Source organism: Seriola aureovittata, chromosome 6 (genome assembly GCF_021018895.1).
Source record: "Seriola aureovittata isolate HTS-2021-v1 ecotype China chromosome 6, ASM2101889v1, whole genome shotgun sequence".
In the NCBI taxonomy this organism is placed as follows: Eukaryota; Metazoa; Chordata; class Actinopteri; order Carangiformes; family Carangidae; genus Seriola; species Seriola aureovittata.
The window spans coordinates 530,001-554,835 of NC_079369.1; the positions used below are offsets into that span (position 1 = coordinate 530,001).

At 48.5% G+C, this 24,835-nt stretch overlaps 1 protein-coding gene across 8 annotated transcripts in view; it reads left to right on the forward strand.

Moving 5' to 3' along the window:
* The window catches only part of suco (SUN domain containing ossification factor), a 39,155-nt gene that overhangs the window by 10,949 nt on the left and 3,371 nt on the right, over positions 1 to 24,835 (forward strand). For 3 of the 8 annotated variants that reach the window (XR_008828083.1, XR_008828084.1, XM_056378993.1), the window contains exons 2-23: positions 5,980 to 6,100; positions 7,959 to 8,057; positions 8,774 to 9,111; positions 9,697 to 9,837; positions 10,127 to 10,361; positions 11,850 to 11,961; positions 12,400 to 12,527; positions 12,744 to 12,811; positions 12,900 to 13,007; positions 13,979 to 14,084; positions 16,108 to 16,128; positions 16,394 to 16,449; positions 17,340 to 17,431; positions 17,599 to 17,664; positions 18,409 to 18,492; positions 20,030 to 20,114; positions 20,204 to 21,553; positions 21,849 to 21,936; positions 22,025 to 22,129; positions 23,117 to 23,271; positions 23,359 to 23,450; positions 24,235 to 24,290. Coding sequence is in view for 6 of the 8 variants with exons in the window: in XM_056378993.1 (XP_056234968.1) it covers positions 5,980 to 6,100; positions 7,959 to 8,057; positions 8,774 to 9,111; positions 9,697 to 9,837; positions 10,127 to 10,361; positions 11,850 to 11,961; positions 12,400 to 12,527; positions 12,744 to 12,811; positions 12,900 to 13,007; positions 13,979 to 14,084; positions 16,108 to 16,128; positions 16,394 to 16,449; positions 17,340 to 17,431; positions 17,599 to 17,664; positions 18,409 to 18,492; positions 20,030 to 20,114; positions 20,204 to 21,553; positions 21,849 to 21,936; positions 22,025 to 22,129; positions 23,117 to 23,271; positions 23,359 to 23,450; positions 24,235 to 24,290 (3,706 nt within the window). In the remaining 2 variants the exon portion in view is untranslated. Of the gene's footprint in view, positions 1 to 5,979; positions 6,101 to 7,958; positions 8,058 to 8,773; positions 9,112 to 9,696; positions 9,838 to 10,126; positions 10,362 to 11,849; positions 11,962 to 12,399; positions 12,528 to 12,743; positions 12,812 to 12,899; positions 13,008 to 13,978; positions 14,085 to 16,107; positions 16,129 to 16,393; positions 16,450 to 17,339; positions 17,432 to 17,598; positions 17,665 to 18,408; positions 18,493 to 20,029; positions 20,115 to 20,203; positions 21,554 to 21,848; positions 21,937 to 22,024; positions 22,130 to 23,116; positions 23,272 to 23,358; positions 23,451 to 23,579; positions 24,291 to 24,835 lie in introns of those variants that run through there. The other 5 variants (XM_056378998.1, XM_056378995.1, XM_056378996.1 and 2 more) reach the window with 5 other exon arrangements.

Genomic DNA, 24,835 nt, shown 5'->3' on the forward strand with positions numbered 1-24,835 from the left:
CGTGTTTCCTGGCTACAAACATGAGCCGTCATTAACTGACTGTGTTAAAAGCAGGAAGTGAGTGTAACATGCTTCAGTAAATGGATTGAGAACAGTGAGATTTGCAGCGGTCAGCAGAACATCTGGCGTCGACAGTTTGTTCCTGGTTCTGTGTTGATTAGAACCATTTTATTTGGAGACAGAAGTCGGAGCGGCCCGAGCTGTCTCTGTGAGTTTCCACAGGCAGAGCAGTTCACTGTGTGTGTGTGAATTCAGGGTCGGCTGTAGAGGGGAAAGCCTCTCTGGTCACTCACAGGCCTGGGGGGGCCCGTCCTTGGAGGGTAAATGTGAGCATGCTGAGGGGGTTAGAGTCCTGGCTGCTGGAGGACTGTGTGTGTGTGAAGGTGTGTTGGCGAGAGAGCGATCCACCAGTTCAGGCCCAGCGTCCCGGCTGCTGCGAGGATGCACCAGTGGAGAGGATTACAGAGGATCAGCAGGGTTTAGAACAAACTGCTGCTCTACGTCGTTCTGCGCCTCGATGTGGATGAAAACTAGAACGCACACGCTCAGTCCACAGAGGCTTTTAGGCCCCGCCCCCCCCCTCCTGTCCTCTCCACAGTGACGACAGGTTGTTGTCTGCCTGGCAGATGCGCTGGCCTACTTTACTGGTACATCTCCCTGCCCCACATTCCCCCTCTGCCCACGTGGATCCTGGATTCTCTCTCCTCAGCTCTGTCTCTGTTCTCTGACTCTTCTCTGTCTGGACTCCAAGCAGAGTGTGTTAGTTGAACATGGGACCTCCGCCTGCTTGAAGGATTTATCCTCATGTGGAAGAAAACAGCTGGATTTATTTGGCCTTTTATTGTGTGTGCGTGTGTGCGTGCGTGCGTGCGTGCGTGTGTGCGTGCGTGCGTGCGTGCGTGCGTGCGTGCGTGCGTACCTAATGAAGAGCAACAGGCTGCTCAGAGATGGAGTCCAGGTGAGGGACAGAGCAGCTAATCTGTCCTGGCTCCGGTCATGCACGTCATGTGCTGCACCATCATGTTGTGACCGAGGCGAGCGTGCACGAGAGGGCATGATGACGAAGGCAAACTGTCGTGAATCAGAAAACAAGTGGTCAGCTCTAAGTGCGTCTGGCATTGAAATGTGTCTCCACGTGCGTCATCGAGCTCAGATCTCACTTCCCTGCTACGTATGGGTTGTTGCTTTCAGACAGTTGGATGGGTCGGGGGGGGGGGGACGGATGTTAATACCAAGCATCGACACTGAAGAACCAGAAGCTGCAGTTCCTCTAACGGCCACTAGAGTCTGGCTCCAACAGTGAGTCAGTCCCCATAGACTCCCATGTTAAAATGTCCAACTTTACAGCAGAAATAAACATGTTTACAGCCTGGTACAAAAACTGTTTTGGTCTCTAGAGCTGATTTCCTCCTTCATGACACCTGTTTATATAACTCACCTGTTTATATAACTCACCTGTTTACATTTTATTAAGGACTACAGTTATGGAGGATTTGGGGCGTGGCCTCTTTGAGCGACAGGTGGGTGCAGTCACAGTTAGGTATCAGCGTCTGCGCTCACCATTGATGGCTTGTTAGCTTAGCTCGTTAGCAAGCTAATTAGCCAACAAATGAATTAGCTTTGTGTTAGCCTTCGAGCAAGATGCCCAGCTGTGCTAACGATGTTAACGAGAGTGTATGCTTGCCACAAACTGACACGCAAATCTCAGCTCCACACACGCCCCTCCTCTTTGACCATTTTTGGATTAGCCAGGAGTTAGGGGGCGGAGTCAGGCACTGCCAAGATAGCGACAGTGAAGCAGCTCACTCTGAGCTTCAAAAACCTGTGGATGACGTCACAGAGGCGACGTCCATCTTTATTTACAGTGTATGGTTCATACCAGGTCTGAACAGAGAGAGCAGGACCTAAGGCTACAGGCAGACACACACACACACACACACACACACACACACACACACACACACACACACACACACACACACACACAAGCCCACACATGTTGTCATGCAGGGTGAAAACCTTCAGTAACTTGACAAACATCCTGCCTGAGCAGAGATCAGAGCGCAGGTTTCCACAGCAGCTGGTGACGAGGTCTGAGCTGCTGCTGGCAGATGAAATCATCTTCAGCCTGTTGTCTCTGCAGTGTTGTGTTAACGCAGTCGGCTGGTACGATGCCGTACAGTTGATTTGGTCAAGTTATGTCTCTGTCCCCCGAGTCTGAATGGTCCCAAAGCCAACAGGAAATATCAGGGGATTTGTCTGAACCAGCACAGACGGTTTGAGGAGACGTCCGTCTGTCCGTCTGTCTGTGCCGATCATGTGGACTTCAGCTCTGACAGGAATATTACAGAGGGATTGGACGGTGTTCAGTCATGGGGGGGGGGGGGGGTGTAAAGGACAGAGAGATTGTTTAAACTCCCCCGGTGCTCCTGAAGTGGGACAGGAAGCAGAGAGAGAGAGAGAGAGAGAGAGAGAGAATGAGGAAGTGTGTGAACAGGCTGCTGACTCATTAGTCTCGCCTCAGGCTCCTTCATCAGTTCACCCACCACTGGTACATTTAAACATCCATTCTGTTGCTGTTGCTCTCTGCCTTTCTCTACATTCGTGGGTCATAAGTGCCCCCTCCCACTGTTGTATAACCGTTTAAAGTAGGTCACAGTACGCCCCCCCCCCCCCACGCAGATCCTCTCAGAGCAGCAGCTTTTCTCCCTCTTTTCTTCTTCTCTCCTTCAGAAGGAATGTCAACACTCAGGTCTCTCCATTCATTCATGACGATGACACGGGGGGGGGGGGGGGGGGCAGTTTACATGTGGCTCAGTAAGAACGAGGCATTCATGGTCTTGAATTGCGCCACATATTTTAATCTCCGTGTTTGAATATTGATTATTTGAATAGCGATCTGTGCCTCGGCAGTTTCTATGAACATCGCGGATGTCAGTCAGATTTGCATGAACCATCACGGAAGTTTACACAGGAGTGTTTACTGTGTGACCTGCACTGTGTGATGTGTGTCACTCCCGTATTTACACAAGTGTTCCCTTATCAGACTGATTGAAGCCTTTAAAAAGGATAATAACACAAAGTCTGGGAACATGAACAGGTCACTTCTGACTCCTGGTTTTTAATGACATCAACTTTTTTTGGGGCATTTTCCTTTATTAGATTTAGTGTTTTCAGTGTAGAGGGAGACCGTGACGTACACCACAGGTCCCACAGCTGAGAGTGTTTAAAACCTGGTCTCAGAGAACATGCAGGAACATGGAGACCTTGATATAAAATAATCAAAGTATTCAGACCATGATGTGAGACTGTGAAGCAGTTCTACAGCTTTGTGGCGTCCTGCACAGCGACGAAAGCCAAGGAAATGAAACCAGTTAACACTCGTCCTGCAGCTGCAGAGTTCTGAACTCCAACACGTCGGATCACTGACTGAAGATGACGAGTTTGGATGAATGAAAGGTGTTTTTCTGTGTGTGAATAGTGATCCGTGGATCCTGAACTGACCTACAGTCTGAGATTAGAGGTATTAATGAATTATATGTGCAGGTAGGCCACAGGTACACATGCATGTTAGATTATATTATTTTATATGAGAGAGCGGTTCAGAGGAATCTGAGAGACGTGTTTGTTGCTGCATCTCGATTCCTGCTGCTGGTGTCCAGGTTCTTGTGAACGGCCCGTCTCTTGTCCTGTGGTTGACATGGTAACCTGCCAGGATCTCTGGGTGTGTCGTCGGCTGTTTGACATGATTTCACCTGCTGAGGAGCAAAGAGCAGATCGGACATGACTGAACATGTAACCTGATCACGCTTTCTTTCGTTGAATCAGACCCTCACTATCTGAGTCATTCAATCAAATGCTTCATTTAATGGATTAGAAAACAGTTCTAAACATTTGTGTCAGTTTGAGGTCAAATAAATAGATAAATGAATAAAAATAAAGTCATTACTGACAAAGTTTCCTGTGCAGGGTTTTTTGCATGTTGGCCGTGTGATTTTCTGGCATCTCATGTTTAGAGCAGACTGTTATGTAACTCCGCGGTGTCTTCAGGTGGTGTCATGTGGAGGGTGTCCTCCCCACAACATAGTCTCAAGCTATGGATCTAAAATTATCCAGGAGCCTATATTAGCTCATGGTCTGTTCACTCTTAAGTTTCCCTCCCGGCTCTGTGGCCCTGAGCTGCCTCTTCCTGGGAAGTCTATATTATGAGGCGTTTAGGAACACGCACACATTTTATCATCAGCAGGGATCCAAGATGACAGCGGTAAATGTCACGTTGTGGTGTCAAAACACACCACCTATAGATGTCAGGTATAGATACCTATAGATACCTATAGATGTCAGGTATAGATACCTATAGATACCTATAGATACCTGTAGATATCAGAGAGGCAGCTCACTAAGTGTTTTTAAAAGAAAGCTCCAAACTTATTTCTTCACTTTAACTCGCTCTGAAACTTTAAACTTTGCGTCACGTTTCTGCTGCTCAGTTTTTCCTTTGAACGTCTTCTTATTGAATGATTTATTATTTCATTCATTAATTCATCTCATTTGAATGTTTTTAATGTTTTAACTTTAGATCAAAGCTTTAACATGTTTTATGTTCATGTGAAGAACCTGGTGCAGGTCATTTCTTGTATGAAAGGTAAAATACAAATTAGCTTTATCATCATTAATATTAAAATTCCACAGAAATGTCTAATAAGATAAAATAACAAAGTGATGATATTTTATATCCAAAAGGTCAAAGGTCAACATCACTGTGACATCATACTGTTGTATTATTATTCAGCTGTACCTGGGGAACAGTGGTGGAGACCTGTAGGCCGGCGGAGGCAGTAATTCTGCTCCTGAGTGTGATGGCGTGTACGACACAAGGTTCTCTCACTTCTCCAGGTGTTCTTGTCATCTTTTATCTCATCATCCAATCAGCTCAGATGTTAATGAAGCGAGTGCAGACGGAGACGCGCTCTGAGTGACAGGACTCTCTCTGGGACAGATGGTTGTCTCTGATGGTTGTCTCTCCCTCCCTTTGACAGGCGGGCTGTCAGGGCGCTAACATGAGCGTCCATGTGTCCCGCTCTGTCCTGACATTGGTATTCGAGCGCTCCAGTTTCAGAATCACATGGTGCTTCTTCCCCAGCTTTGTGTCTTTGGATGTTACACTCAGGCCTTCAGGTCTCAGCAGGTGTACCGTGCACATGTCCGTGCTTGTGGTTCCCCATAATAGAACCAGTATACATGAGTACATGAACTGTTTAGTAACTGAATCGGTTTCGGTTCTGGTCTTGTTCTGTCTGACGAGGAGTCGGCGTGTGAAGCGTCTTTGTTTTTGATTCAATCTGTTGTAATGAGTCTCATGGCTCTGCAGCAGTCAGCTGACTGTCACACATCAGAGACGCCAGGTGTGAGTTAGTGGGTGAGGTAGCGTCATGGCGGGGGGAACATGTTTCGACAGCCCTTCGCTCTCCTCTCGTTTTGACTCTTCACTTCATTTCAAACTTTATTTATACAGCACATTTCATTCCAGGTGGAAACACAGTGTGCTGCTCAAAGTCTGAATTATCAAGGAAGCTGTAAATAAACTCTGACAGTGTGAAGATTAAACACAGTGAAAACCACCAGAAATCAAACGTTTGAATTAAAAACCATTAAGAAAATAAAATAATTAAGACGGATCAGTAAAAAGGTAAAACGGCTGTCTCTCTCTCTCCCTCTCTCGTCCGTCAGTCTGTCACTGCAGAGCGTTCATGTGCTAAAAGTTGAGGACAGTGCGCTCAGCTCATTGTTAACATGAACACAGAAGCAGTAATTCTCCAGGTCCGGTCCGGCACGCTGCAGGTGAAGAGCTCAGTAGCAGTGCATGATGGGAAACCTCTGGCAGCGGACAGGAAGGGTGGAGGCGGGGGGGGTTTGCCTTGAGTGGGTTATAAGGTGTTTCTAGTTGTGACTGACAAACGTTCCCTCTCTGTGTTGCAGGTTCCCCAGTCAACATGTGTTTTGTTCAGAGCAGAGCTCGTCTGGCTCAGGTCAGTCAGCCGGGGACAACAACCCTGTCGGCCACGAGCAGGAGCAGGAGCTGGACTCCACGCAACACAAGGTCTGTGGAAAACAGAAGATTCAAATCAAATAAAACACCGACTTCTTAATGTCTCAAAAGAAACTGTGTCCTGCCCGTCACATCCCCCACAGATCAGTGGACTGTTAGTGTGGCTCACAGAGCTGCTGCAGTGGTGCGCAGTATAATTAGATCTCCGCGCATGATGAAATGTATGAGTTAGCATAACACCAGGAGGGTGGAGGGTGGAGGTGGGAGGTGGGAGGTGCACTTTAGTGACCCAGTAACCCCTGGTTAAAAGTAGGAGGCTTGGAGAGAGGAGGAGGAGGCGGCGGCCAGGCTGTGTGTGGGGGGAGGGTGTTACATAAGTCTTTGTTGAAGAAGAAAACTTGTTGGTGGCTGCGTCTTATCTCTCTTCCTTTACATGCCATAATGATGTTGTGTAAGTCAACGTGTGGTAACATGAAGATTAGAGCCGCCGTCAGAAACACGCCGTCAGAAACACGCCGTCAGAAACACGCCGTCAGAAACACGGTCCGCTCTGTACCAGAAGTCACAGAGATGGAGGTGATATAGGCTGTGGTTAAAGTTCAGAGGACACAAAGCCCCTCCCCCACACCCCTCAGCCTTTCTGTTCTTTCTTCTTCACGACTCAGTAACCACGGAGACGGATCCTCTGTCAGTCCGTCGCTGGAGTTCGTTCCCTCCGTTCAGAGAGGAGACGTCTCATAAGGAAGGTTTGCTGAGGTGGGCCGATGCCGGCTCAGAGCCGGCACCCTCAGCTCTTATGAATGGACCCTCGAAGTTGTGTGTGTGTGTGTGTGTGTGTGTGTGTGTGTGTGTGTGTGTGTGTGTGTGTGTGAATGAGTGAGTGTGTGAGTGTGAGTGAGTGAGTGTGTGTGTGTGTATCAGTGAGTGATAATTTGGGGAAGTGTGTGTGTGTGTGTGTGAGTGTGAGTGAGTGTGAGTGAGTGAGTGTGTGTGTGTGTGTGTGTGTGTATCAGTGAGTGATAATTTGGGGAAGTGTGTGTGTGTGTGTGTGTGTGTGTGTGTGTGTGTGTGGTATGCATGTGTCAGCAGAGAAGAAGGGGAGTCATTGTTAGCGGCCTGGCAGTCTGTGGTCGGCCTCAGAACACACTCTTTGTCCGTCCAATAAAAGCCTCTTTCTCAGCCGGAGAAGCAAAGACCTTCTGCGTCTGACATTTTCACACACAAAATGCATTTGTTTAAATCAACACAATCTGTTGACAAAGTCTCTCCAGCAGTTTGATGGTTGCTGCTGCGGTCTGTCATTTACTGATGAGTGATTGATTATTGTTTTACTTTATTGTCCTCATGGTCTTAGTCCCTCTCATTCATCAGGTTTTATCCTCTGGACCTTCCAGGACCTTCAGGTCTGCTGCTTGTGGCTTTAGTTAAAGTCAGAATGAAAACCTGCAGTGAAGCGTTATATTACTGCTCCACAGAAAACCTGAACACCTGAACACCTTTACTCAAATTTTATTCTATATTTTCTGTAACGTTTTCCTTTTTAATATTCTACTTTTATCTATTTTAATTTTTACTTTTATTTATTTTATTACTGCTTTTGTTTTTGTTTTTATTCTCTTCCAATCATCTCCTCTCTTTTAGTCTTTTATTATTTTATCTTTACTACTTTATGATTTTTAATGTCTAACTTTTCATTTATGGTTTTATTCACCAAAATACAAAATACATATCTTTGCTTTGCAGCCTTCACTTTGTGTTGCATTGTATGTATGAAAAGTGCTTTACATATAAAGTCTGATTGATTGATTGATTGATTGATTGATTGATTGATTGATTGATTACTGTTCAAGATGAAGAGAAGAGGTTTCTCTTGGAGACTGTGTGATGGATCATTTGTTTTTGTCCCCAGGTGGACGAGTGGACGACACACACATCATACGATATGGGACTAGAGACGGAGAGAGCAGCACTACAGCTGGAAACACACAGCTACACACACCAAGAACAGGTGACACCCGTCTCTAATCATTCAGTATTAAAACATACTAATCAATCAGAGAAAACACACACACACACACAGATAAATGATTAAGTTATAAATGAAAACAAACTCAGGAAACAATGAAGACTGTAAAGACAAAGAGAGAGTGATGAAATGATAACACACTGAGAGGAGGAGTGTTGAAGTCGTCACACAAGCTGTAAAGCTCTTTGTGAACAAGACCAACATGAGATCAGTGCGTTTCAACTATTCAACCTTTTATTCTTCTGCACTATTAATAAAGACAGATTGTTCTATTTATAAAGGCCTGGACTATAATTAAGAAAGAAACAGAAACTGTCTTTTCATCCTCTGAGGAGGACGACTGACGGACTCACATTCACACTCAGAATAACAGTGATTAGTGATGTGGATGTGATGCCTCTCAGCTCCCAGTGTAACACCTGTGCTACAGGTAGAATTACACTGACCACTCGCAAAATAAAGGTAGTGTAACAGTTATACTGACGTGTCATCCAGCTGTAGGTCTGTGTTTTTAACGGGACTTAATGAATCAACTGGAGCTGGTTCAGGTTGTAAACGGTGGTGAAGCTGTAGAAATGTAATCGAACTGAAGGTGTGTGTGTTTCACGTGTGATTCCTGACACACACACACACACACACAGATGGGCTCATGCTGCTGAAGCTGCCGATGGACGATGTTTTTGTGTCTCTGTCTCCAGACTGTGAATCCTCAGGAGGCGGAGGTGGAGGAAACCAGGCCGGACCCAGAGTCCGATACTGTATCCGCTGCTCCTGAGCCACAACCCCAAACAGAGCCCCCCCACACTGATTCGGACCTACAGGCCGACACACAGGACCATGACCAGGACCCCCCGGTGTCCTCCACTCCAGAGCCAGCTCCAGCACAGGGCCACGTGTCCACAGACGGCCCGGCCCAAGCAGAAACCCACAGTGACGGCCCTGCTGCACACCCCAGTCTGGACTCCAACCAGGCCACACTCCCAGATGAAGCTGACAACACACCTACCTCACAGAGCGCCGGCCCAGTCCACACAGGGTAAGCTCAGACCCCTCCCTCAGTCCAGGACCTGGTGTCGGGGGCCAGAGGTTGGCTCTAACCACAGAACAGTCAGTAGAACATCTCTCACCTCATGGTGGTTAAAGCCAATTTCAACCCGACCCGGGTCTGTTCATGACGGCTCATCGTCACATTCGCTGATGTTTTTGTTGGTTAACTTTGGTTTCCTTCAGTTTTCTGTTTGTTTCCACTGGTTTTGTTTGGTCACTGAGAGAAAAGGAGAGCCGCTCTCACGTCCTGATATTTCACTTTTCATGAAGTGGTGGTGGAGCGCTGTGAAGTTACACGGATCGCTCACACGTGCACACTTTTTGTTTTCCTGTCTGTGGAGCATCAGCCAAGGACGTGGAACTTTGACCGAGATTAGTTCAGAGAAGAAAACCTCAATCCACGACGACGACGACGTCTGTCCCACCTTTCCGTCCCCTCTGTCCATCCCCCCCTCTCTTTATCCTCACTCCCTCTCTCCTGCTCTGTGTTGTTGATCTCTCCCTCTTGTGTGCCCCCCCCCCCCCCCCCAGTGTAAGGAGGTGTGGTAAACACCGTGTCCTTTCTTTCCCTCAGTGCAGTGCGGGTTGCCAGTGCAGGAGATGAATTCCCAGTAGACAGCTTTGTCTTTGCTGAGCACTCTGATTCACAGTGCGGGGTCATTCCCCCCAAACTGGCAACCTGTGAAAACTCCCCTTTTGGCAGCCCTCTCCTCAGGTGAGTTTCAAACCCCCAGGAGCCAATCAGAGCACAGAGACAGGTAATGAAGGTACAAGCTGCACCTCTCTGCTGTGCGCATCCGTCGACCTGCTGGCCTTGCTCTCCACTTACTTCTGCTTTTTTTATTTTTCATTTCCTTTTTCCATCGTTTTGCCTGCTCCCATCCACGGACTGTCAATAACCTGCATCATGTGTCCAACATTACTGCGCCCTTACTGATGTTCTCCCCCTTTCTCCTCCTCCCTCCTCCCCTCTCCACCTCATTGGCCCCGTGTCTGGACTGCAGTGTGGACGACGCCGGCGTAGAAGACCAGCGGTCAGACCACAGTCTCAGTTCTGGTCCGGAAGCAGAGCTCCAGCCTGCTCCAGGCAACGTGGACCAGGAACAACAACAACAACAACAACAACAACAACAACAACAACAGCGGCAGCAGCAGCAGCAGCGGCGGCGGCAGGAGCTGGAGGATGGGCTGTCTGATTTGGACCGGGAGGCCAACACCTCCCACCACCAAGAACAGCAGGTCAGCAGCTCGTAGTTTCAGTTTCTTTTAACAAGGTTTATTTTCAGTATCAAACATAAACAAGATGATGTTCACAACAATGCAGGTTGCACTGGAACGGGAAAAAAGACAATAATAACAGTAATTTAAAAGTGACGGAGGATGGTAGGAGAACGTAGATTCTGATCCTCTTCAGTTATTAACTGAGCTCCAGTAGAATCTGGATGTAGAGCCTCTCGTGGTGTTTCGAATCTTTTCTCTGATCCACTGTTCGACGGCAGGACGGGAATCCTCCTTCCATCTGAACAGAATGAATCTCCTGGCTAATAGAGCGGAGGAGGCGCTAAACCAGCCTGAGTAGCTTTTAAACGTGCCGCAGCTGGAACGACCCAAAGATCAAGGATGACCCTCGTCAGTGTACGAGGTCCGGGAGGCGGATATCTGCTGCACAGTGTCACACGCTGCCGTCACCTCGTCTTTCTTCCTGCTGAATGCTGCAGACACTGGCTGGACTGAAAGTCCTACATATTCAGTGGGGGTGCAGCTGTTCCAGCAAAGGGCAGCTTTGAATGTTTCAGGCAGCGAGTGAAGTCAACTGAGGACGAAGGATGGTTAAAGGTGGACTCTACCTGTGTGCGTTCTGTGTTTGTATGTTCCTGCCGCTCACCTGCAGTGAGTGTTGAGGCGTTCACAGAACAAGCGTCTGAGTCTGAGCATTTTTATTCTCAGACTCTTGTGAGGTCCAACAGGGCGATTACATAATCCATCAAAATATTATTCACAGCTCAGTGCTTCTCTGTGCTGTAGTGGCCGGGGGGGGGGGGGGCTCAGTGACTTATTTAGCCTCCCGTTCCTGCTCCTCTCTCCTCACTCTCTCTCCTCGCTCTCTCCTCGCTCTCTCTCCGCGCTCTCTCTCCTCGCTCTCTCTCCTCGCTCTCTCCTCGCTCTCTCCCCGCTCTCTCTCCCCGCTCTCTCTCCTCGCTCTCTCTCCTCGCTCTCTCTCCTCGCTCTCTCTCCTCGCTCTCCCCACTCGTGAATATTTTCTCTTTATATTCTGTGTAATTGTTGGTAATAAAACATTTTACAGTATCAGTTTTGCTGTGACAGGAGGCTGTTTAATGTTTAATGTATATGTTGTGTAGGTCCGGTCAGCACCATCAGACCGGTCACACACTCTGCTGCTGCAGTAACGAGGAGGTCATAGGTCCGTTTACACAGAGACAGATTCTGATCAATAATCAGTTTAAAAGACCAAACAGGAGGAGAAGAAAAGCTTCACCATGTAAATGATTCAACAGATTATTTTCTGCACGTTCAGTCTGTGTCGGACGTTTGTTTCTCCCTTTTACACATTAAACATGTCATGTAAACCCCGGGACTGGAAAACTGATATTATAATAATAAATCATGCTTTTGTCATTACGGCTGTAAATGTGTTAAATCACGTCCTCAGATAATAAACATGTCAGGACGGGGGTCGTGTGTGTGATGCAGCTCTGTGTGTTTCAGGCGGGGGAGGCCAGTATCGGCAGAGAGACTGATCCCTCGGTGCCGAGTAAAGAGGACATCCCCACCTTCGACGAGTGGAAGAAACAAGTGATGGAGGTGGAGAAGGAGAAGAGTAAGTGCGTTCATACATTATTAAACCCCCTAACCACAGATGGAGAGAGAGAGACGTCCCATCAGCAGCTCAGTGTCCCATTAAGTCCAAACACCGCTCTGAGTTCGTTGCTCTCAGAGCTGGAAACAAAGAGAACATGCAGATGTTGATGTGACGTGAAGACGCTCTTATCGTGTTGCTTCTTTGTGCTTCACTCTGCAGTTTTCTGAGCGTCGTGTACCTCTGTGTGTCTCTTTACTTCCTTCCTCATGTTCTATTCCTGTCGCTCTCTCTCCATCTCCCTCTCTCCTCCCTCTCTCTCCCTGTGCACGCCATGTGCAGTGGTCAGCAGAGCGTGTGTTTATGCGTGTTGCGTAACCTCTCCACTTGTTCCTCTCAGGCAGCGCTCTTTTTCCAGAGTCTCTAACAGTCTCTAACTGTGACGCTGCCTCTGTCCAGGTCAGTCTCTCCACACCTCAGCCAGCGGCAGCCCCCACCCCGTGAAGAAGGTCCAGAAAAACTTCAAGAATAACTACGCGTCCGTGGAGTGTGGAGCCAAGATACTGTCTGCCAACAACGAGGCCAAGGTTAAACACACATCAGCACACGCACAGACTCACACAGCGAGGGAGACGGCTGTCACTGTGTCAGCACATGGACCAAACCCTGAAGCTTTAACTGTCCTCAGGGCTGTTCACTGTTAAACGGGTGTTATATAAGAAACTGAATAAATAAAATGAAAACGTGATGGTGTTGGTGGATGCTGACTCACTCACTCTCTCACTCCTCTGTCTCTTACTCAGAGCACTTCAGCTATTCTCATGGAAAACATGGACCTGTACATGCTGAATCCCTGCAGCAACAAAATCTGGTGAGTGCAACGACTCAGACAGTTTGTATATGACGTTTATATTTATCTGTTTGTCTTTTAATGAGCCTTCTGTTTAACGTGTCTCCAGGTTTGTGATAGAGCTCTGTGAACCTATTCAAGTCAAGCAGCTGGACATCGCTAACTTCGAGCTCTTCTCATCGACACCCAAAGACTTCCTGGTTTCCATCAGCGACAGGTTTGTTTCTTCCAGGTGCACAAACACTCAAACAGGACGCCATGTTTCATAGGAGGCGAGTTCGTGAGTCTTTTGTGTCACATATGCTAATGAGTCTCAGTCCCAGTACACTGTCATCTGCAGCTGATTAACGGATCAGTAATGAAGAGCGGCTCGTCACTGTGTCGGAAACAGGAAGCATCAACAGAAACTTGTAATCATGATATTAGAGTCACAGCTGCACGTCAACTGACACTAACACAATTCTGTAAAATAAAAATGCACCAACATATCGCCTTTAAAATGTAATTCATTCATTTCTCATTCATTTGACACTTAATATTTCACACAGTGTCAGTTTCACTGTAAATACAGTCACGCAGCTTTTAGAAGAAACAGTGAGAACATTTTACAACCAGACTCTAGTTCTGTTGTTCCAGAGCTTTAATTATTCACACGGGACACATTTTACTTTCCCTTATTTATTAAGTCTGGCCTTCCAGGTTTAATGGACCAAAGCCAGAAAAAAATTATTTTTGGACAAACTTTCCATAATAAATATATTTCTTATAATATTGATCCATCCATTTAGTGTGTGTGGATCTGCAGTATTCATATTCCACCCACGACACTCCAGAAACACGGATCCACGGTGCTCGACATATTCTTCCTCTCAGATGAGCTTTTCATTCCATGTTGCTTTTTGAATGTGAAGATGTGAGAAACATGAAGGGAAGACTTGATCAAACAGCATCATCGCAGGTTAAAGCCACGTCCTTCCCTTCATCAGCTCTGACTCTGCACTCAGACCTGGTCTCGTCCCTCAGGATTTATTTCCAGCGTCGTCTCGCACGCAGCTCGTAAAGTCAGACAGACTCCTCGTCTTAGTGAGGCGTTGATGCCCGGCCCCAGAGAACGTGCCACATTTCTCTCGTAAGTACGGCGTGGCGCTCGGACACACGCGTCTTACTTGTCCTGTGCTGTGTTTGCAGATATCCGACCAACAAGTGGGTGAAGCTGGGGACGTTCCACGCCCGCGACGAGCGCATCGTCCAGAGCTTCCCACTGGACGAACAGCTTTACGCTAAATATGTGAAGGTACGACCTTTTTCTTCTCTCTGCTCCAACAGAACATCGACGTCTCGAGGAGAAGAGCAAACAAGGAATGAATTCACTCTGTTAAACACACACACATACATTATGACCTTATGACTTCATGGTAAATTAGCCATGATGTCAGCGCTGCCTATGACCCCCCCCCCCCCCCCGACTGACGGGGTGGGGCAGATACACATCAGGGCGTCATGATGTAACTTGTGGTGACAGTAGCAGATTGAGCTACTGGGACCGTAAAGGATTATAGATGTTTACGTTCTCACTTTAGGTTTTAAAGAGTTGGCTGCAGGATCATGAGTATCACACACAGGGAGAGAGAGTGTATTATTTCATCTTCACCTCTCTTATGAAGTTACCCCCCCGAAAACTCTGAGTTATATCTAACGGGCATTTACAGCGTGTCTGCACCACCTCTGATATTTTTATGGCATAAAAACCGGACGCTCCTCGAGGCGCACGGGTCAGAAGTGTTGTACTTCCTCTCTTAGTTATTCATGGGAGTTTTTTTAACCAATCACAGTGCCATCCCCCCTTCCCTTTAAAAGCCAGGCGCACCTCCACCTGAGTGGAGGACTATTGTAACGGCACAGTGAGTCACAGAGTCAGGTTCTAGTTGAGATGAGTCGATTAAATACTGAAACTAACTCCGTCAAGTGAGTCCGGATCTGAGGGGCTGAACGAATCGCACGGCTCAAACACGGACAAATGAAGTCTGGAAGAGTGTGTGTGTGTGTGTGTGTGTGTGTGTGTGTGTGTGTGTGTGTGTGTGTGTGTGTGTGTGTGTGTGTGTGTGTGTGTGTGTGTGTGTGTGTGTGTGTGTGTGTGTGTGTGCGCGTGTGTGTGTGTGTTTGTGTGTGTGTGTACACGTTGTGTGTGTGTGTGTGTGTGTGTTTGTGTGTGTGTGTGTGTGTACACGTTGTGTGTGTGTTTGTGTGTGTGTGTACACGTTGTGTGTGTGTGTGTGTGTGTGCGTGTGTGTGTGTGTGCGTGTGTACATTGTGTGTGTGTGTGTGTGTGTGTGTGCGCACGCGTGTGTGTTTGTGTGTGTGTGTGTGTGTGCGCGCGCGCGTGTTTGTGTGTGTGTGTGTGTGTGTGCGTGTGTACATTGTGTGTGTGTGTGTGTGTGTGTGCGCGTGTGTGTGTGTGTGTGTACACGTTGTGTGTGTGTTTGTGTGTAGGAGCAGATCTCTCTCTGGACACTGCTCCTTACAACAACAGTGAAATACACGTCACTGACCTCAGAGCAGCTTCCTGTTGCTCGGTCACTTCCTGCTCCTGACCGCACCTTGTTGAAAGACCAACACCCGCGGGTGCTCAGATGGGCGCAGGTGTATTTACTATTTAAACAAGACGGTAAATTAGAAGCGCGTGGGTCTGAGCTCCAGGTGTGAGGCGGAGCTGTGACTGCAGCTGGTTGATGGATCCTCTGTGTTCAGTCACACCTGCAGCCTCATGTTGCTCAGTGTGTTGGTCCCTGTGTGTGTTACAGCGAGAGACACCGTCTGACTGAGTGGAGGCGTCTTTAGTTCCAGTTATTGTCCAGCACATTCATGAGTTTTCACTGTGGTTGTGAATGAGTGATGTGATGAACTGAAAGCCTGTCTGTCCCCTCACTCGTCCTCTCTGGACTGGGTGTCGTGTGGATGCTCACTGTCATTCATGTCTTCAATTATCAAATAACTGTTTTTATTACGTAAAGTGATTATGTGTGAAAGTTCGAGGAGCTCTGATCCAATCGGTTTAAACTTGTCTTGTCCTGATGTCTCACGTCTGTCCTCAGTCTCTGTCTCTTGCTCCTTTCTGTCTTCTTGTTAAACGTCTCTTTAGTTTCTCGCCTGTTACAGAACGATGATCTTGAACGTGTCAGTGTGTTTGTGAGTGTGTTTGAGAGCTGAACTGTAACCAGATCCTTGACTTGCTCGTAGCCTGAATCAGTCTTCACTGATTTCTTTTTCTTGTTTTATTTCTCTCCTTCTGTCCTTCTCCTGTCTTTCTCTCGCTTCAGATGTTCATCAAGTACATAAAGGTTAGCACTCTTCTCTCTCTGTCAGAGGTCATGATGTGCTTTGAAACACACATATGGTGGAATACTTTAAGTGGTGAACTTTGGCAGAGCATCTTTTAATGCATGTGAAAGATATTAAACAAGTAGAGCATGCACGCACCGCTTGGTAATGTTAGTATTTATCTTCACGTGTTTGGTGGATTGTGGGTGAATGCAGTGGGATCTGCTCTGCTGGGAAACTGAGGACCATGTGTTCAGTCTAAGACTTTGTCCCTTGTCCCTGCAGGTTGAGCTGCTCTCGCACTTTGGATCAGAACATTTCTGTCCCCTCAGTCTCATCAGGTAAGACGGAGAAGCTTGTCCCGACCCTCTTTCTCTTAAAAGGCCTTTGTGGATCATCTGTGTAAATACTGAACTATTGTTCCATCATACCAGGAACTGTGGTGCATCATCTCATCTCTCTCTCCTCCTCTGCTTCTCTCCTTCTTCTTCTTATCAAATCCAGACAGTGATTTTAGTTTTGTTATCCTTGAACGTATAGATTCGCTCTAAAGTTCATGTTCCTGTGATGTTCGGAGCCAAAGTCCAGCAGCAGTCTAATGAACAGAAAAGCTCAGTTGTGTGTGTGTGAGCGCAGTGAGAGGCTTATTGTGCTGAGTGTGAGGCACGTGCAGCTACATGCCTGTCCCACAGCATCAGGGTCATCAGGGGCTTGCTGTGCCGTTGGGGGTTGGGTGTTTGGGTGTTTGGGTGTTTGGGTTAGGGTTAGGGGGGTGGGGCTGTAAAACCTTCCCTCACATTTTTACTAGAAGGTCAAAGTAGATTTTCTCCGGATCTTCTGAAGGAGGAATCTGGGAAAGTTTAACTGCCTCTGAAGAAGCTGCAGCTTCTTTAACTTTAAGAAAACACGATTTCTGACATCAGCTCTTCACAGACTGAGACTCTCTGCCTCTGAAGAACAGTTTATAAAATACGACCCACACAGTGACTCAATCACTGAGCTGTTTTCATTTCTCCTCTTTAAATCTGAACTGAACATGAAACAGTTTCCTCTCCCCAAAAGAAAAGATCACACCTCCTCCTGCTGTTTGATAACGGCCCTGAAGCTTCCTGTAGGTGGGTTTGTCCATGTAACACTGTGTGTGTGTGTGTGTGTGTGTGTGTGTGTGTGTGTGTGTGTGTGTGTGTGTGTGTGTGTGTGTGTGTGTGTGTGTGTGTGTGTGTGTGTGTAGGGTGTTTGGTACCAGCATGGTGGAGGAGTACGAGGAGATAGCTGACTCTCAGTACCCTTCAGAGAGACTGGAGTACCTGGATGAAGACTATGGTGAGTTAGTGAAACATGTTGAGTTATTAATGTCAGCTGCCACTCTTCCTGCTGAGTTTCTGTGTGGTATTTTATTGTGAAACTCCATGAAAGAATAACATTTATTTAATGTTGAATGTGATTTCATTTTGTTGTGTGAATTTTAAATATATTACCTCTGTCTCCAGATTATCCTCCTGGTTACCAACCGTCAGAGGACAAGGCCTCTAAAAACCTGCTTGGCTCAGCAACCAGTAAGTACATATATATATATATATATATATATATATATACACACACACACACACACACACTATATATACACTCACATACAAAGAGTAAATAATTATACCATAACAACACAGATACTGATACTGAATAAATAAATGAGGGATAATTAAAAACACACTACTTAATGACTTTTACTTTCAGGGCTTTTATTTTGACAGGGCCAAGCAGTGAACACTTGTTTCTGTGGCAACAGAAACTTCAGACCTTTAAAATAAATGTCACTAAAGCCGCGGCAGACGAACAGAGACTCGTGACCTCGTGCAGGAGAGACACGATGTAGATCCATTCCTAGAGAGGGTTGGATGTTTCCTCAGTATCATGACCCACTTGGCCTCGCACACTCACATGCACACTCACATGCACAGCACACACTCACATGCACACTCACATGCACAAACACACTCACATGCACACTCACATGCACAAACACACTGGTGCCCCTCTGTCTCCTGAATTGGTAGCACAAACTCTACACACAAGGGCTGTTTTTAGGCCGGAGGGCTGAGCAAGAGAACGTGTGGACTGAAGGAAAGTTTGTTGGAAAAGAAAGTTCAGGACAGAAAAGTAAAGTAGAGGAAATAATGTGGAGGGAGAGGGGGAGAAAGAGGGGGAGAGAGAGAGCCTGTGGCCTCAAGCAGGGTTTTTCTTTTTAAACCAGGGACCTCATGTCTGTGAAAATAACTGGTGTGTGTGTGTCTTTCCTTTAGATGCCATCTTAAACATGGTAAACAACATTGCTGCTAACGTGCTGGGTGGGAAGCCGGAGCTGGAGGGTGGAGCAGAAACAGGAGGTACTCTTCTTCTTTATGTTCCTTCCTGCTTCACATGAATATTGTTCCTGTAACTCTCCATCTGGTTCTAATGTGAGGAGACAAACAGACCGTCATCTTACTTAGTCTGAAACATGAACATTACTCACAGAGTATTGATCCTGGTCCACAGGCCTGAGCACTGACACCCCCCCATTTATTAATAACCTTTAGAGCTTCACACCCAGAAATCAGTTCTTCTTCACTGCTCCAGAACAGAGGCCCTGACAGGAAGCTACTGTTTCAGAGCAGTGAAGAAGAACTGATTTCTGGTGAATAGTGAAACATTAGCTGTTAGCCGTTAGCTGTTCTGACAGTAGCAGAGATTGTCCATGTCTCTGTTCATGTTTGTGAAGCGTCCGACCTGAAACACGTCACACTACATGGCAGTGATCGCCACGTCCATACAGGGTTAACAGTACACAGCTGTTTGTGAGGCCAGACACCAGCTTCAGATTTCAGGAGGGAGAACGGTCGTCACCTCTGTGATGACTGTAGTTTACAGGAGGAGGTGTCACATGACCAAACCCCTGAACTGAACCTTCAGGACGAGCTCAGAGATGATTGATGATTGTTTGTACGTCACTGACGTCACGTCTTCGCTACATGTTTGTTTTCATTGTGACGGAGCCGCCACACCTTGGAACAATATGAAGACTGACTGGCTGCTGCATGTGGAGCAATCAATCATTTCCAGATCAACGACACCAAATACCTCTCAGCATGAGTCACTGTTCGATCCCATAATGCACCTGTTCCTTTGATTGATTGACAGTTCTGGTTTGTAGATGTGTTCCCTTTTTCTTTGTTCTGTTAATCCCTCAGTAGTGACGATGAAGTCGGGACTCTTCCTGCTCTCCGTTCAGCCCCCCCCCCCCCCCCCACACACACACAGACTGTTTGAATTATCTGCCTCTGAAACTGGGTCACTCTCCTCGCTCTCTAAAGTGTGAGCACATGTATGTCCTGAACGTCGATGTGCAGCAGAGCCAGATGTTTGTTTGGCTGTTGGCAGGAGGAGTTCTGCAGAACTGTGTGTTTACCACACTGAGCAAATACTGGACTCAGCTTCTCCCACTCACGTCCAGCTAAAGCAAAAAGTCCCACTGAACTTAGTTCATCAAGTTCTTCTTGCACTTTTACAATTTCTCTTTAGATTTCAGATCTGTGCTTCTCTCTCTAAACGCTAAGAACCCAAACAAACATTCAAAAATAAGTTGTTCTTTTTTTAATTTTATCAACTGCCACAAAAATGAAGAGTTATGTTTTTAATGGGAATCCACAAAGTCAGTTTTCTAAACTGAGAAATGTCTTTTCACTGCTGGTTCTCTGCAGCCACAGAGTCAGAGCGAGCGCTCGGTCCGAACCGGACGAGACCGGTTCAGTGTTGTTCTAACTCCCTGACGGCGGCTTGGCAGCAGAGGGCTGCGCTCGGAGCCTCGCAGCGTCTGTGCAGTGGTAACACCGGGGGGGTGATCACTCTGTGTCTCCTGAGTTTGTTCATTGTTTCTGTCCAAAGGAAACACGACAGCGGAGGGGGATGGAAAGACGGGCGGCACAGAAGTTAAAGCCAAACCTCCTGAAACAACTCACGACTCTGCAGAGTAAGAACCGATCAGTGATCGATCATCACGCAGCGATCAATAAACGCCTTCTGTTCATTCTTCTTAATGTGTCTGTGTCTTTCCTCCAGACCGGAGCCCGCAGAACCAGAACACCCTGCCCCCCAGGAGGACTCCAACGTCTCCAGTGACTCCTCCCCACCTCCTCCCTCCTCCTCGCCCGTCTCCCCCGACGACAGGCAGATCGTCACTCTGGTGGAGGAGGAGGAGGATGAAGAGCCCAGACAGTCGACCGTCACCCTGATGGAGGAGGAGGGAGAGGAGGAGGAAGAGAAGAGAGAGGAGGAGACGCGGAGGGAGGCAGACAGGAACCAGTGGGAGAGCCGGACGTACTGTCCCTTCTCCTCCTTCTCCTCCCTGTCTCTGTCCTGCGTGGTCACTCTGCCGGAGCTGCTCCACCGCTGGTGCTCCGCCCGGCTCGCCAAGGAGAGGCTGCGCAGCCTCAGGCGGAGGCAGACCAGCGCTCAATCACAGACTCACCTGGTAGTGAACACACCTGTCCTCACGAGCACACCCCCACACATCCCTGTCCCTGCACCCACCCCCCCACAGGAAGCCCTCCCCCTCACAGAGAAGGCCCCGGAGCCCGAGGTGTCCGCCCGGGGCCAGACGGAGGGCGAGGCGTACGTCACTCACACACATGTCAACACTCACACTCCAGACCTGCACATGCTGCTGGAGCCCAGCAGGACCTCCATCACCCCCCCACACAGCTTCTCAGACGTCCACAGCTCTGTGACGCGGCCCACCCCCACCCACGAGGAGAAGCTGCCCCCCCCCATCAAAGACGCAGCCCTGGACCCAGTCCTCACCCCCCCCCTTCAAGCAGTCTCCATCCCAGAGACGCAGCAGGCCAGCAGCACCACCCCCACCCTCTCTGTCAGCCCCCCCACACACCCCCTGTCCTCAGAGACGGCGTCTCCTGGTGTGACGGTTCCTCCCGTCAAGGAGACGCCTGTTCAGCCGCTCCCCACCGCATCACGGCCTGAAGACCTGATCCCCCCCCCCACTGACCTGCCGGCAGCTGTCCCATCGACGGACGCTCACACAGACGCAGCGAAGCCCGGCGCAGACGCTGGCGACTCGCAGAGACGCGGCGCCCAGACTCACGGGGAGCAGGCGGACTCTGTCCCTCAGACCGGAGAGCCCCCCCGGGCGGACGACTCGGTGGACGAGGACCTGCTGAGCGCTAACGGGAACGGCAACGTCCAGCGGACAGCCACAGACTTCTATGCAGAGCTGCAGAACGGGGGGGATTATAACGGCGGGGCGGCGAACGGCAACGGCGTGCTGTTGAACGGGGCGGCGGTGCACGGCTCCAGCCAGAAGGAGAGCGTGTTCATGAGGCTGAACAACAGGATCAAAGCTCTGGAGATGAACATGAGTCTGTCCAGCAGATACCTGGAGGAGCTCAGCCAGAGGTGAAACATCTGGACACTCAGATTATTATTTATATTATAATTATTTATATATGTGATTTTATAGTTTTTACCTTCATTCCACGATTAATCCTGGTGATGGCGAGGACTCGAAGTCACTCTGACCCAGAGCTGAACCTGATGCTTTACATGATCTGAATCTATTTGGAATAATATCAGTGTGCATGTAAACGTGTTATAAAGTGGTAATAACACGTGTCAGGCGTCACAGCTACAGGTGCGTCACAGCTACAGGTGTGTGGAGAGGTATGAGCAGTTTTGCATTTGTCCTCTTCAGGTACCGTAAACAGATGGAGGAGATGCAGAGAGCGTTCAACAAGACCATCATCAAACTGCAGAACACGTCCCGCATCGCTGAAGAGCAGGTGCGTCAGAGTTCAGTCCGTCACAGCAGTGAACACCTGAGTCCTCACCTGTTGAACAGCTGAGTCACTGTCACTGTTTTCCTTTCAGGACCAGAAGCAGACCGACTCCATCCAGGTGCTGCAGAACCAGCTGGAGAACGTCACCAAGCTGATGTTAAATCTCACGGCTGCGGTCGGCCAGCTGCAGAGAGAGGTGACGCACACTCGCCACAGAGCTCACAGCGCACGCCGCCTGCCGCTCGCTCACTGGAGACGGGTTCATGTTTATGGCCTCGGCTTCCGTGAGCAGCTTGATGCAACCGGCGAATCATTTGTGCTCAATGTTCAATTTAGCAATTTCATTTGTGACTCTATTGACGGCACCACGTTCTTCATCCAACAAGTTCCTTTTCCTCCGACGTTATTCTCAAATTGAGCCTCACGCCAAACGGAGGAGGATTAGAGCCACATGTGATTATTTTTTTATCCTGACTTTAAACTCGACATGTGACCTTGAGTCAGAGGGTTGTTGGATGTTCAGCAGTTTGAAACCAGAATGAAAACAGGCTGAACAGAAAAGCTGTGAGGGAATGATGTGGCTGGTGTTTGAATACTTGCCGTTCCTCCTGTGGACAGTTTGTCCAGGACTCAGTCGTAGAGTTGGGAGAGAATACAGGAAGTAGATATACAGAGACGTCGCCGGGCCGTGTGCACACAGGAAGTCCGTTTGATTTCAAGGTAACAGATAAATGTGGAGGAAGCAAACATGACTTTCAGTGCTCCCAGATATTCCTGCTGGTGTTTCCCAGAATGAGTTTGATTCGCACTGAAACAGCTGAGTGACCTTCACTGAGAGCAACAGTCAGCTGCTTTGTCTGAAGAAGCTTCTGCTTCCAGCCGAGGAGTAAATACTCAGCGCTCTGAGAGAGAAGCAGCTGCCAACGGCCGCAAAAGAATTTCAATTAAATTTACAGCGAAAGCCAAAAATAGTGTTCGGCCTCTACCACAAACACTGGGGTTGGTTTGTTTTGCAGACCCTTGTAAAGCAAATGAGCGCAGCAGCAGAATGTGTTGCCGTGTGTTAAACAGTTTCCATGTGCAGTGCGGCGGTTGATCCTCACGTCAGTGTCTCTGGTCCTGACGAGGTGACGGGCGTCAGAGCTGCAGCGTCACTCTTCACTCTGGGTGTTTGTCTCGGCAGGTGTCCGACCGTCAGAGTTACCTGGTCGTGTCTCTGGTCCTGTGTCTGTCTCTGGGCCTCCTGCTGTGTCTGCAGTGCTGCCGCAGCTCCGCCCCCAGCCCCAGCACCACTGCTGCTGCCCTCCCCAAGAGCAACCACTACCCCAGCCCTAAAAGGTGTGACACACACACACACACACACACACACACACTCTGTCTCTCCTGTGAGTGTTGGCGCTGACGTCAGTGTCGTCTCCTCCTCAGATGCTTCTCCTCTTACGACGACATGAGCCTGAAGCGGAGGGTCACCTGTCCGCTGGTCCGCTCCAAGTCGTTCCACCTGTCCTCCACAGAAGGTAAGAGCCCCCCCCCCTCTGAAAACACACACACAGCGTACACACTGTGCTCAGGCCGCTCCTCCGGTTCTCTGTAATGTTCTCTTGTGTTTCTCCCTCTGCCATTGATCGCCATTGAAACACGAGCAGCTGCGAGGCGTGAAGCGTCCGCTCTCAGCAGCGTAGACCCGTCAGGCCGAGCTGTCTCACGCCGCCGCAGCTCGCACCGCTCAGCTGTCCGCATCCACGCACTGCCCACTCCTTCCTCCATCTTCTCCACTCTCCCTCTCTCTCTATCTCCACCGTTTCCTCTCACGCATGTTGCCCCGCTCAGCGGCTGACGTCCCGGGGGGTCGCCCCCCCCCCTGCAGGGAGAGGCTGCTGCAGGAAACAGAAGAATAAAATCTGTGACTCATGAAACCTAAAACTCCCTCTGCTGTTCATTATCCCTCAGCTGAGTGTGTGGGAGAGAGAGAGAGAGAGAGGGAGAGAGAGAGTGAGTGGACCCTTGAGCTGAGAGACTGTCATCGCCAGCTTGTGCCACATGCAGCTGAAGAGTGTAATGATAGAGCTCGATGCTTCGCTGGCTCATGGACTTTTGCAAGTAGTAATTAATAAAAGAATAAGTGGTTAATGCTTCTCTGTGATTAGAGCTTCCTCTAGTTCTTCTAGTCAAAGTGTTGTGCAGACATGAAGCCATGATGCATTATATGAAACTACTTGCAAGGTCACGTCATGCTTGTTACATGTATGTATTCCTGTTTCCCATTCCATCATTAACCACGCCCCTCTCTCCCCTCCCCAGTAGGTCCAGATGACTTGTACATTGTAGAACCTCTAAGGTTTTCTCCAGAGAAAAAGGTACAGTGTCTGTTCCCACCGCTGCTGTGACGGCCGCCTTTACTGTCAGTGCTGTGTTGTTTCCTAGTGTCAGTCAGGAGCTCCACCCCTGCTGTGTCTGTTAACCACTGTGGGCTGTTTATTCCTCCGCCCGGCGACAGGCAGAGCGGCGGCCATTTTGTTTTCAGGCCGTCCGTCTGTCTCGTTCTCATGGACACGATATCTCAGAAACGCCTCGACAGAGCTGCTTCACATTTGGCACAAACATTCACTAGGACTCAAAGATGAACTGAGATTAGATTTTGGGGGTCAAAGGTCAAAGGTCAAGGACGTGGTGACCTCACAAAACAATGTTTTGGCCTTGTGAACACGTTATCTCCGTAACACCTTAAAGGAACTTTAACATTTGGCACAAACGTTCATTTTGACTCAAGGATGAACTGATTAGATCTTGATGGCTAAAGGTCAAAGGTCAAGCTCACAGTTAGTATTTTATATGATATAGTCTGTGGCGGAGGGATACAACCACGAGGAGGTGATTAGTTTTAAATAAGTCAGTCAGCTGT